The 12,976-nt window shown below is 39.3% G+C and overlaps 1 protein-coding gene across 1 annotated transcript in view; it reads left to right on the plus strand.

The window, feature by feature from the left end:
• Positions 1-12,976, plus strand: part of EP300 (E1A binding protein p300) — a 59,585-nt gene that overhangs the window by 33,394 nt on the left and 13,215 nt on the right. Inside the window, exons 12-22 of the mRNA XM_027885011.1 lie at positions 694-803; positions 1,298-1,453; positions 2,521-2,961; positions 3,469-3,657; positions 4,553-4,709; positions 5,245-5,363; positions 6,606-6,845; positions 7,399-7,487; positions 9,934-10,014; positions 11,167-11,223; positions 12,500-12,577. Coding sequence (XP_027740812.1) covers positions 694-803; positions 1,298-1,453; positions 2,521-2,961; positions 3,469-3,657; positions 4,553-4,709; positions 5,245-5,363; positions 6,606-6,845; positions 7,399-7,487; positions 9,934-10,014; positions 11,167-11,223; positions 12,500-12,577 — 1,717 coding nt within the window. The remainder of the gene's footprint in view (positions 1-693; positions 804-1,297; positions 1,454-2,520; positions 2,962-3,468; positions 3,658-4,552; positions 4,710-5,244; positions 5,364-6,605; positions 6,846-7,398; positions 7,488-9,933; positions 10,015-11,166; positions 11,224-12,499; positions 12,578-12,976) is intronic.

Raw genomic sequence — 12,976 nt, forward strand, 5'->3', positions numbered from 1 at the left:
ATGTCCAATTTTTCCATGTCTTGTATAATACTTACATAACTATATTATATATATAAAACACTAATAGCATTTCATGATCTTGTGAACTTTAGCTGCTTGCTTAGTTAAACAAAGAGCTTTTGGAACTTGTGATCGTGTGTACATGGGGTGGTGGGGTCTGTCAAACATAGTGAGCCCAGCCATCTCAGGTGAGGACATGTTGGTGGCAGAAAGAATGTGGTGAGAATTATTGCTCTTGAGAAAAGGGCAGAACCTTTGTAATACATTCAAGATGTGTTATAGCCAACATGTAAAGTACATGAGGAAGTCAAGATACAGTTTGAGATTCAATAAGTGAATATCTAATATCTTGTTAAGATAGTGCAACTTTCAGTAGAAAGTTCATCTTCAACAGTAGGTGTGACACTTTTCATTATTTGTTGTGTATTCCAGTAGTTTTCTAACTTACAAGTTTCAGAAATAAGTCATTCAAGGGGAAAAAACTCTTCTGTATTCTGAAGGAATATGGTAGCTTGGACACTATATTTAAAATTATTTCATGTAATTAGATAGAAGGCAATATATGCTTGAAAAGTGGTTGCTAGAAAGCAAAATTAGGAAGAAATGAACAACATTTCTTCTCCAAATGTTGCATGGTGCCCAAAGGAGAATTCAGGCCTTCGTTTATAAGTGTTTCTTTGCACAAACTCGCAGGAATGAATCAGTTTGGCCAGATGAACATGCAGCTGTCACCGATGGGACCCCGGCAAACCCCTCCTCTTCAGCACCCTGGACAGCTAAGTCAGGCTGGGGCCATGAACCAGGTCAGTGTGCCTTCCCTCCAGGGTGTTGAGCTCGCAGGTTTGCTCCTCTAGGCTGTGGCTTCCTTCAAAAAAACAAAAGAAATTTAAAAATATATCAAGGATCACTTCATTCTCTTGGCCCTTTGGTTTCTGCCTTTTGCATCTCTTCTCAAAGATCCTTCTGATTTATGAAAAACTTTTAGATCCTTGTAGTAAAAATTGCCTAAAAATTAAGTTGATGTGACTTTTTGCTGCCTCCTTAAAACAAGGAACAAAAACCTTAAGTTGCAGTCCCATTTTGAAATCAATAACCTTTTACTTAGCTTATAAGAGAAATCATCATAATTTCTGTCTTTTGAGAGGAACTATAAGCAGGCTTTACATATTGTACCCTAAAGATAAGTGGCGAGCATTAACTTCTGCAACGGGATAAATGTTTGGGTTTTGGGGTTTTTTTGTAACGTTATGGAGGTATACGCACATTGTGAGAAATGAGTGCCTTTCTTTTCCAACAGATGGGATTTCCTTCACGTATGCAGCAACCAGGAGTTGGCCAGCCTTCTGGTCAGAATCAGTTTCTACAACAGACCCAGTTCCCTTCTTCTTCTCCGGGAATGAACGCAGCAAGCATGCCTATGACTCAGCCTGGCAATCAGACACCAGTCTCTCAAGTAAGTTTCTGATTTCTGGAAGCGGTGTCAGTGGGCTTTGTCATATACTGGTTACGTTTGTTCAGTTTGTAGTATTGGAGAACAACTTGTTTTTTCAAGAGCCATTTGGAATTATAGTGAACTGAATTCATTTATTGAGACTCTGCATTTTCCTGATGTAGCACTGGGAATGGCAAGGGTGAAACATGGAGTTGTTCTCAGGCTTATCTCTGTTACAGAGGAATTGTTTTAGGTTTGTTTTTATGGAGCAAAGAAGAAATTGTGACTCAGCATGCAGTAGCTAAGCATCTCTTGCTGAACAGTGAAGCAACAGAGCCTGAGAAATTAAGAGGTGGCAGAATAAGTCATAAAAAGGCTTGTCTATCCAGGACCAATATGTGTTGCTGACTTTGGGGGTTTAGGAGGGTTGTCACTACTAAAGATCTGAACTTACAGTCTAGCAGTTTCCTTTCTGTCCTTTCCCTCTCCCTTTTCAGCAAGAACCTTTCAGGCCAGGAAGAAGTAGGGAACGTCAGTTTGCTTCTCACTGATGCTTCTTCCTAGTTTGCAGGCAAGATTATTGTGGAGTTACAGTTTTATTTCCTTGACCATTACAATTTTTTTTTTAATTTCGTAATGGTAGAGTTACAGCTGTACTTATTTGTGATGATAAATGCAGTTTCTAGTCTTGGGGGTGGAGGCATGGGCACACTAATTGTATTTGAATGCAGTTTTTTCACTGTGGTGCATTGTCCATATTCAGGATGTAAAAATCTGCAGTTTTAGAAAGAAATGCTTTGCGAACTGAGAGTGTAGGTGTGCCATTTTTTAAATATATCAATAAGTATAAGTTATTCTATTGAAACTTCTTTAAAAGAGAGGACTAAATTATAAAACAGCCTTATGTTTATGTAGACAAAATAAATCGAATAGACCATTTCTGCTTTTGAAAGAGTTTTTAAAAATGAAGCAGTCACTTTTTTTTTTAAACTATACTGTGAGAAAGCAGCCATTTGACACTAATTTCTCTTGCTTTTCTGTAGCAAATGTGCATTTGTCATAGCAAATATGTACCTGTTTTCCCACAGGCACAAATGACCAGCGCTTCCTGTCCTGTGAATTCTCCTGCAATGGCTCCAGGTTCTCAAGGGAGCCATATTCACTGCCCACCTCTTCCACAGCCTCCCATGCACCGAAATTCTCCTTCTCCAGTACCTAGCCGAACCCCAACACCTCACCACACGCCCCCAGGCTTGGGATCACAGCAACAACAGGCAGCAGTGGCTGCCACTACTGCCCCGACACCTGCTCCTCAGGCAATGCCACCTGGACCACAGGCCCAAACTATGCACCCCCCTCAAAGGCAAACTCCAACTCCTCCACAGGCACAGCTGCCTCCACAAGTCCAGCCTCCAGTTCCAGTTACCCCTTCTGCAGAACAACAGCAGCAGCCCTTGTCACAGCAGAGCACGACTGCATCTGTTCCCACACCAACAGCACCACTGCAGCCTCAGCACCCCACAACACCTGTAAGGAAATACTTCAGTTTTGCTTTCCCTGCGAATGTTTAAGCAGAATGTTTAATCTTCACTTGTGGGTTTTTTTTTCTTTTTGTGCTCCTGGCATGTTTAATATCAAAATAGGATGTGTTTTTGTGTTTTTCCATCAAGACAAGTCTGTAGATCATCTGTTTCCAAAGAGGGAGTATTTTTCAGGATTCTAGTGCATCTTTTGAATTTCACTGTGAAACATGTGAAACATGGATGAGGTTTTTGGTTATGTCTCCATACGCATGGTGCTTGTATACCATAGGGAAACAATGTCACTTTCTGTATACTGGGCCTTCCAGTGCATGTTTCTGATGCATGTTTTCCTATAGTTGAAGTTGTGCAACAGTATGTTCTTGAGGGGAAGCAAATATAAGGACTAGAGTGCATTTAAACTCGGTGGAAACGTAATATAGGTAAAATGTGGATTAGGAGAAGAAAAATAAGTTCATTAGGAACCTATTTGTAATGTGTGTTTTGTTCCCTCAGCTTTCACAGCCAGCTGTAAGCATTGATGGGCAGGTATCCAACCCCCCATCTACCAGCAGCACAGAAGTGAACTCTCAGCAGACTGTTCCAGAGCAGCAGCAGCCACCCTTGCAGGAAGCTAAAATGGAGATTAAAACAGATGAAGGGGAACCAGAGCAAACGGAGCTGCAAATGGAAGAGAAATCTGAGGTGAGATTGACCAGATGTTGGGTAGAATATCTTCACTGAGTGCTGCTACATGCTTTGTTTCCATGCAAGTCATTCCTTCCAGAATTCAATGAGAACTCTAGGTGCTACCTGCTGTTGCAGTTTTGATTATCGTTGTGTTATTCCTAAATAAGGGTCTATGTTTTCTGTTGAAAGAAGCCAGTGGCCACAGGAAAGGACCATGGTAATGTGGTTGCAGCTGTGAGGCTTTGCTTTGCTAAATGCCAATGTGAAAATACACTCATGTCAGTCCTACAGCTGTTAAAATAGCAGATACTAGGATGAGAGGAAATCGGCTTTAAGTTGTGCCAAGGGAGGTTTAGATTCAATATTAAGAAAACTTTCTTCACTGGAAGGGTTATCAAGCATTGGAACAGGCTGCCCAGGGAAGTGGTTGAGTCACCATTCCTGGAGGTGTTTAGATGTGTAGATGTGGCACTTAGGGATGTGGCCTAGTGGTGGATGTGCAGTGCCAGGTTAATATTGGACTCAAGCTTAAAGGTCTTTTCCAGCATAAATGATTCCATGTGTACGTGATGGTCTGCTTTACTGGGCTTTGACAACTTTTTACCAAGGATAACTGGGACTGTGGCTACCAGTAATGTCATCCTGGCAGCCCTGGTACGAGACGCTTGTTAGAACTGCCTGAAAAGCTGGAAGGTTACCCACGTGTCTATGCTCAAACTTGGTAGCAGCTCATCATTGCTACTACTACAGTGTTTAAAGATGCTTTCTAACACAGTTGCTCAAGTTGTAGGCAAGTTTGAATTTCTTAGGAAAAAGTGGTAAGCAGGATGACAGATGGGTTTAAAGGACAGAAACATGGATGGGTGGCCTCCCAGGAGACTTAAGTGACAGGTTCCAAACTACTTTCCAGGTTAAGGTAGAACCAGCTGTGGAGGAATGTAAACCAGACCCAATGGAGCAAGAAGAGAAGAAACCTGAAATGAAGACTGAAGTATCAGAGGGGGAAGAAAGACCTACTACTCCAGCTACTCAGACTTCTCCAGCAGCTGGGCAGTCTAAGAAAAAAAGTAAGCAGGAACACTGTTTTGACTGAAATTCACTGCATCTTCCTAGAGAAATCTTGTGGGGTGGGGGAAAACCTGGGCTTTTTTTTTTTTTTGTTACTTAGTAGGCTTATATGGATTGTCCTTTGTGGCTTTTGGACAATAATATCTAATAAAACGTGCTTATAATTGCCTTTGGGCAAATTCTTTAAGGCTTTAGAATTAGACACTAAGCCTTAGTAAAATTGTCAATACAGTAGAGATTTGAAATAATTACAGATTTTCTAGATGTGTTTTTTCTTGGGGCCTCAGAGAGGTGCTGTATCTGGAATGTAAATCATCTCTACTCATTTTAGCAATGGCTTCCTCTGATCTCCTTGTGTTCAGGTGATTGTTTTAATATCCTCTTTAGAAGTCAGTGTTACAGAGGATAAACAAGCTATGCTAAGTACCTTAAACCCATTGTCTGTAGTCTTTTTCCGCAGACTTCACGTTTTCCAGTAGATTTCTTCCTTCCAGCTGTTTCTGCTGTCTTCCTAATGTGTATTGTTTTTCAAAGTTTTCAAGCCAGAAGAGTTGCGGCAGGCGCTTATGCCAACACTGGAGGCACTTTACCGGCAGGATCCAGAGTCTCTTCCGTTTCGACAACCTGTGGATCCCCAACTACTAGGAATTCCTGTGAGTGCCTTAACAAGATACTTTCCTGGCTTTAATTCAAAGCTACTGTATTTTGACATACCTGTTTGAGAACAGCTTAAGTCTGTCTTGTTAACATCCATAGATATATATATATATATATATATATGATGTGTTTGGAGAGTTTTGGCTTAGGCAGTGGAACATACACAGTGTTTGACTTAGGAAAATTTGTTTAGTTCTGTGTTCCTTTTGATAAATGAGCAGATACACCATACACTGAAGTGATTACCAAGAGATCCCCAGTGCTGTGTGGGCTTTTTATGGTTGTTGCTTTATGTTGCAATGCTTTTATTACTGAATTTCATAGGCGCTTCTCATCGTGTATAAAACTTGTCTGAAGACGTGGGAAATAAAGCTGATCAAGCCCACTTAAAAAAAAAATCTGTCAAGGATATCTGTTATAGGAAAGGAAGAGACTCTTCAAGTTATAAACTTTGTTTAGGTTGAATTTTCTGCTCATTTTAGAACTGTCTTGAAAAGACATAATTATCATTCAAGTATCTGTCTTTTAAAGTCTCCAAATTGACCGTACAACTTCAGTGTATATATAAAAAACCATGCATGTGTAGAAGTCCTGCATAGGTGCTTCAGGCAACATTTTTTGTCTGAAAGATATTTTGTTTGGTTTTGATGTGGAGGTTTTTTAAGGCAGACACTGCAAAAATTCAAGATCTGCTGTATAACAGGCATTTATATATTTGCTCGTGTTTTTAAGAAGTTTTCTGTCATATTCTGAAGACTTTTGTAGGAGAAGTTGCCTTGTAATTGGTGGTGGGTTGGACAAAGACATGGAGGAGACATAATATCTTTTATCACAGAATAAAGTTATTTGTTTTTGTTAGGTTGTCTGGTCTATTAAAACCAGTTGCTTTCTATTAATGCTTTTGTGTATGTCTTCAGATCACAACGGCTGCAAAAACACTGCCATTTTCTACTTTTTGTAATACTTGTTTTGCTGATTAAAATTAGAGTGGCTTCATTTCATCAGGAGTGAATGAGAAAACAGCGCCTGAGAAATGAAGGAGTAATGACAAGAAAGCACTGGGGAATGATATGGTATTACTTAGAGATTGCATTGTGTGTGTCACAAGCAGTTTGACAGTCAAGTCAGGGAGGAACCAGTTTTTCTTGATGAGAGGATTTATATGCTGAGAGTGCACATGCTGTCATGTCACAATATAGTTTCGTAGTAGTGTTTTGATATGCTGCGTATTCTTGCAGGATTATTTTGACATAGTGAAGAACCCCATGGACCTTTCTACTATCAAGAGAAAGCTGGACACAGGACAGTATCAGGAACCATGGCAATATGTAGATGACATCTGGCTCATGTTCAATAATGCCTGGTTGTATAACCGCAAAACATCCCGGGTGTACAAGTACTGTTCCAAACTGGCAGAGGTGTTTGAGCAAGAAATTGACCCAGTTATGCAGAGCCTGGGCTATTGCTGTGGAAGAAAGGTAAGAAAATAAATATATTTAGTCAGCTGCTTGCTTCCTTGTATTGAAAAAATGTGGCAGTTGCACTTGTTAGCAGTTATAGTGTGTCAAAAATTCTGGAAGTTTACCAGGATTTAGCAATCTTGAGTGATCTGATTTTTGAGGGGTTTATGGATCTTCTGTCTAGTGCTTAAATCATCTATTTGTATATAAGCCCTTGGGGGGAAAAGTCAGTAACTGAAGCCTTATTTTGATTTGAGTGAATCCTTTTGCTATTGCAAATTAATTAAATGTGCTTTTATTACTGCACAAGTGCTGTATTTCACTGTATATTGAGACTAGGTATTTCCATTGTCTTGTTTCTATACTCTTTTTGTCTTTGGAGAAGAGCTAACTTGAGAATAACAGCCCACTGAATGTTTTTTATGACTAGCACTTCCTAGATCTGTATCTGTACAAAGAGATCTGAGCACAGAGTAAGGTGTAAGTGTGCATTGCCTGGGTCACACTTGCTTCCCACGGAGAGCAGGTGAAAATGCGAATGAGTACTAAGACGAGACATTCCTCTTTGCAGTTGGAGTTCTCGCCACAGACTTTGTGTTGCTATGGCAAACAGCTATGCACAATCCCTCGAGATGCCACTTACTACAGTTACCAGAACAGGTAAGGAAAGCTCACTTGCTGCGGTGTTGTGCATGCTGCGACCAATCTGTTACAGGTGTGCATGCATTTACATAGACACCCTCTTTATATGTGTACGCCTTTGTGTTTCAAGATTAAAAACTTTTGCTGGAACTGCTCTTGAATAGTTTGCCTTGTGTGTTAATAACGATTTCTTTCTGCAAAGTTCACTGCAGCCTTTGCTCTTCCTCTTCTGTTTACAGAAATGCAATGTTTTACTAGATTTTTATCCTGCAGTTAATTAAATCTTCGGTTACCTATAAATCATATATACAAGTCTTTTGCCTTTGCTTCCTGCTATGCAGCAATATTTTTCATGCAGAACAATGAGTAAACTATGCAGCAAGTATACTAATACTCATAATACATATTATTCTTGACAAGTCTGTTTTTCTCATGGTGGTTACACTGAAGAGCAAACTTATTTTTGAATTGCACATCTTAACTGGAAGATCTGTGTATTCAGATCTTCAGCAGATTGATACTTGCTTTTTCTTAGGAAGTTTCCTAAAGGGAATTGTCTCAGCAGTAACTGTCAGTAGCTCTGTAAAGTGCTGTCACTTCTGCAGCTCTTTTGAATATCTTTTTTACTTTGGGTTTATTAAAGGATTTATTTGACTTCTAAAAGAAAGTTTCTTGCTAGGCATCTCTACTGGCTGGGGAAATGAGGCAGGGAGAAGCAGGGAGATTCATGCTTTAACACTGCCATATCCCCTGGCCTGTCACGAGAATGCACCTGATAGAGCAGAGGACTGGTTAACTCCAAACTGCGTCACCTCCATCAAGTTATTTAATTTCTGCTCTCTATTCATTCCAACACATTAAACAAACAAACAAAAACCCCAGAGCAAACCAGAAAAACACAAACACTAAGGATTTTAACTGAAAGCCAAGAATATTTTATAAGAGTTGTAGTTTTTTTCAAGCACCCGGTCAGATGAAAGCAACCAAAGAGCTACACAAGTTGTATCTTAACCTTTTAAGGCTTTATAAAGGTTTATAGCAGTGACTGGGGGGTTTTAAGCTTTTATTTCACTCCTATTTTATCCCATAATAGTTATTGTAATTTTAGACTTATATTTGGGGCAGAGCTTTTCATATCATGTCAACTTCTCCTTATGTTTGTCTATGGACAAGTTCTAGATGGACCAAATTACTTAAATCTGAGATGTTTTATGTGTTTTCAAACATCAGAAGGGAATGTTTGCACTGTAACAGGTGCATACATGTCTGGCAGATCATATTCTATGTACACATACATATATATCTATAGGCTGAAATGTGTAATTCCAGAAGTACTGTTCTCTGCATTATCTCAGGTGAAAACCGGGAGAGAGGGTTGGGACCTGTTCTAGCCTAATAGCTGCTGTAGTATTGGTTTGTGTGGCTTTATAATGAACTTGTTGGAATTTTCTTTTATTTCTTTTTATTTTTAGCTGTCTTGTGCGCTCAATTAACATGCCTTAGCGATAGAGAGGCCACAGTTCTAGAACATTTTTGAGGTCTAGGGTAGAATCTTGAATTAATCTCTATTCAAGTACAAATGAAATCGTTCTCTCTAATGCTTGCTGTAGTGATGGCTAGACTGTTCTACATGCAGCCTGGGCTATGGCAGAATCATATCCATGTCGAGCATTATGTGTGTAGTTAATGTTAACATAGAGTTTAACAGTTCTATTCATTAGTCTGTAAGAATTTTGAGGACAGATTTTACGGTTCTTGAAGTATCTGATATTTAGCTTTCCCTTTCAACTGGTAGAGAATCATGTGACCTTTCAGCATTTATACATTTAAGATGGAAGACTGTCCCTCTTCCATTGATCTCCTGCAGATCCTCCTGCCAACAGAACTGCTGTGCTGATGTACAAGTCAGAGTAGCAGTTCCTCCTTCCTTCTGCTCTTTCCCCCTGTCTCATTTTAATTCTTTGCTGTACGTGGCATGGATTATTAAAATGAAGAGGGTATGGGTATGCTAAAATGGAATACTCTTGTTTAATTTGTTTTAATTGTTTGCTGCTTGTGAACCCATTTGAGATTTAATGCTAATCTGTGCTTTGCCTTGGCTTTCTGCTTTGTGTTGTCTCGTCCTGCTTCTATGTTTTTGTTTTTGTCCTGCAAACCCCCATTTCTTTGTTTGTGTGTGTGTGTTATTTTTTTAATTTCTCCTTCATGCTTGTCATTGTCTGCACTTGGCTTGATTGCGCAAAAAAAAAAACCAAACAAAAAAATCCAAACCAAAAAACCAAACCAACCAAACTCAATGTGGGGCCCATAAATCTGCATCATTGAATATCCTTGTCGCCGTTGATGACCTGCTCTCTGCTCCTGTCCCTTCCTTGGCCTGCTGTGATTGGTGGCTCCGTTGCTTGACTTGGGCTGTGTTGTGTGGACGGAGCAGTTCACCCAAATATGGCCTTCTTGCTGACAGGTATCATTTCTGTGAGAAGTGCTTCAACGAAATCCAAGGGGAGAGCGTTTCTCTGGGAGATGACCCATCACAACCTCAAACGTGAGTTATTTGTGTTTGCTTGGGCTGTGCATTCAGAAGCTGTATCGTGGCCTACAGGCCTTTTCTCAAAGGGAGCCAGTTTAGCTTCAGGTTTTTAGGCTACTAGAAGGAGGACAATATCTTCTTCATAAAAGCCTCGACTCGTGCTTTTCTTTAAAATCTGGACTGACCAAACTAGTGAAAAATAAGCACTTAGTGCTTAAAATTGCAACTCTGCCAATCGAGAGGAAAGAAGAAAATGGTTTTTTCCCTGAGAAAAAGTGAAAAGTATTGTACTGCAGAAAAATAACTTGCCTGCAGGCGAGTAGGTGACAGACATAGCTTGAAATGTGAAACGTACCATTTTCTTTATACACTGGCTATGCTATTAAACTTTGTATTCAAAATCAGGTTGTTTTTCATCCAAATCAGAAGCAGGCAACCTACTTCTGCCATACAGATATTTCACTGCTGCAGTACCATCTGCTTATGAGAAATGTTGTGCAGTTGTTGAGAACGCAGTAAAAATCTGTGCATAGATTTAATTTCCTTTTACCATGTTGGTGGCAAACTGTTGGGACAGTCTTTGATTTTGCTGTACCCTCCTGACACCTACTCCCCAGAAAAAGCTTAAAACAAAATTTTGGGAAAATGCTGTAGGAAAGGTAAAGATAGTGTATATAGTAATGGCTGGGCTGGGGTTGCAGGGCTTGGAAGCTGAAACACATCCTTTGAAGTTAATGTTGGAGGAGAGCTAGGGGAATCTGAAATAAGACAACTTACCTCTCTCGGTAATTAAAGATAATTGGAATTCTCTGCCTGCAGAGTATGAGAGCGTATCAAGTAGTCTTTTCACTATTAAATACTGGTCAGACCCATCCAAAACTTGAATGTCAGCAAGCTTTAACATTCATCCTGTAGTAAAACTGAATAAGGGAGTAGTGTTGTTCTATACAAGCCATTATCCCATAAAAATGTTTTCGACAGAGAGTTGAGTAGCATATACTTTAGTTGTCTGTCACTGTAAAATACAACTCCTTTCCTTATAGTGCCAGTGAGTGTTTAAAAAAAATCTGCTTGCAAGTTTTGTCTTGGTTTGTGGATAGCTGTGGTATGGCGTGAATGTTTGTTGTCTTGCGTTAAAACTGAGTTTTATTGCCTGTTTCTCCATAGCACGATAAACAAAGAACAGTTTTCAAAAAGGAAAAATGATACACTGGATCCTGAACTGTGAGTATTGCTGTCACACTTTGAATGATGCTCACTTCATTATAATTACTTTGTAAGAGATATGTTATTCATTCACAATCAGCTTTGTCTTTCAATGTTTTCCAATTTCATGTAGCTCCTTTAGCTGGCAGGGGCTGCTCAGGAAGCAGCATATCTGGCATTCTGTGCTGAGAACCCAAACCACATCACAACTGTACTTGGGAAATACACAGCACTGGATGTATGTGCTGAAATTACTCCATTTTGTGATCTTGCATGTAAATTCGATAGAAGGATGAATGCAGATGGCTTTTCTAGTTGTTGTATTTTACAGGCCTGTACTAGAAGGAAAAGTTGTTAAATTTTGAATCAACCAGTTCTCTTCTGTGCTGTTGTGGAAGCAGAACTGTAGTAATTCTGTAATGCTAAGGTGATGGTGACTCAGCAGCTTTTCTTTATATTTCTGAGAGTTTTTTGAAACCACTTTATGTGGTCCCTCCATTATACACCTGTGTGACTGCTCTGCAAACATTAATTTCTTTCTCAATTGAATGAGCAAAAAGGATGTTTATTATTCCCACACCGTCCTTCTAAGGCCATAAGAGTCAACCAATTCTTCTGTTTTACAAAGACTGTGGGAAGGAGAAAATAATTTGATTCATAACTTTTCTTTCCGTTTGTTAAAGTGAAGATAGAGCCTAGCACCAGAATATAAGCCTAATTTACAGTATGATACTACATGCTCTGTGCAGATTACAGCTATTCAGTCAAAGTCTCAAACTAGTATACAGGCATGTTCAAAAGGCATCAGGTTGCCTTGATACCTGAAGCAACCTTAGGTATTTTGGGGAATTACATTCACCAACATCTGGGAAGTAGACCATATCACTTACCTCAGTTGTCCTTAAATCTCTGCTAGTCTTCCAGAAGTGACTTGGATATTGCTTCTGTTTTCTTCCTTCCCACCTTTCTGCAGTATATCTGCAATGTACCCCAGGGTTTGCAGTTTACAGATTTTGTCCTTAGAAGGTCTTCACTTTTAAAGAAATCAGTGAATGCCAGTAAGACAAGCAAACGGTAATAATAATGTGTCCCTGCATAGTCTGCCTGATTTGAGCTGACAGGTTCTTAATTCATTCTGGAGGCTGTTCTCAGCATAGATGTACCTTCTATGTTATATAGGCTCAAAAGCCTAAATGCTAGAAGTCCTCTAATAAAACATTACAAAATATACAAGTCATTAATTATACTACTAACCTTCGCTTCCCTTTGCGCTTTTTTTTTTTTCCTTCTGCAGATTTGTTGAATGTATAGAGTGTGGAAGAAAAATGCACCAGATCTGTGTTCTTCATAATGAGATAATCTGGCCTTCTGGGTGAGGAATTTCTCCTTATAAAGTAGAGAGCATATTTATTATTTACTATAACTAGTGTATAAACTTCCTTATGTAAGTTTTGTTTAAAAGACTGTCTAATGGAAGAAGTTACTTTCCCTGAAAATTTTACACAATCTATAGGGTACCATCAAATTTAGACATCATATCTGACTGTGTTGTGTGTGAAGATGTTTCTAATCTTTAATGGTTCTAACATTTCTTTGGAAGAGGGCATTTCAGCCTTACGTTTCAGCCTTTTATGTTTAAAGACACTAGCCCTTCATGAAAAGATGCTTTTAGTTCTGGTAACAGTTCGAGTGATCTGTTTTCTGTACAAACCATACTGCTTTGTCATTGTCAAAAAAATTTTGTAACAACTGAAGAATTTAGCAGGTGAAA

This window comes from Empidonax traillii, unplaced genomic scaffold, assembly GCF_003031625.1.
Source record: "Empidonax traillii isolate 1590-97213 ecotype Southwest subspecies unplaced genomic scaffold, ASM303162v1 scaffold159:size1039807, whole genome shotgun sequence".
In the NCBI taxonomy this organism is placed as follows: domain Eukaryota; kingdom Metazoa; phylum Chordata; class Aves; order Passeriformes; family Tyrannidae; genus Empidonax; species Empidonax traillii.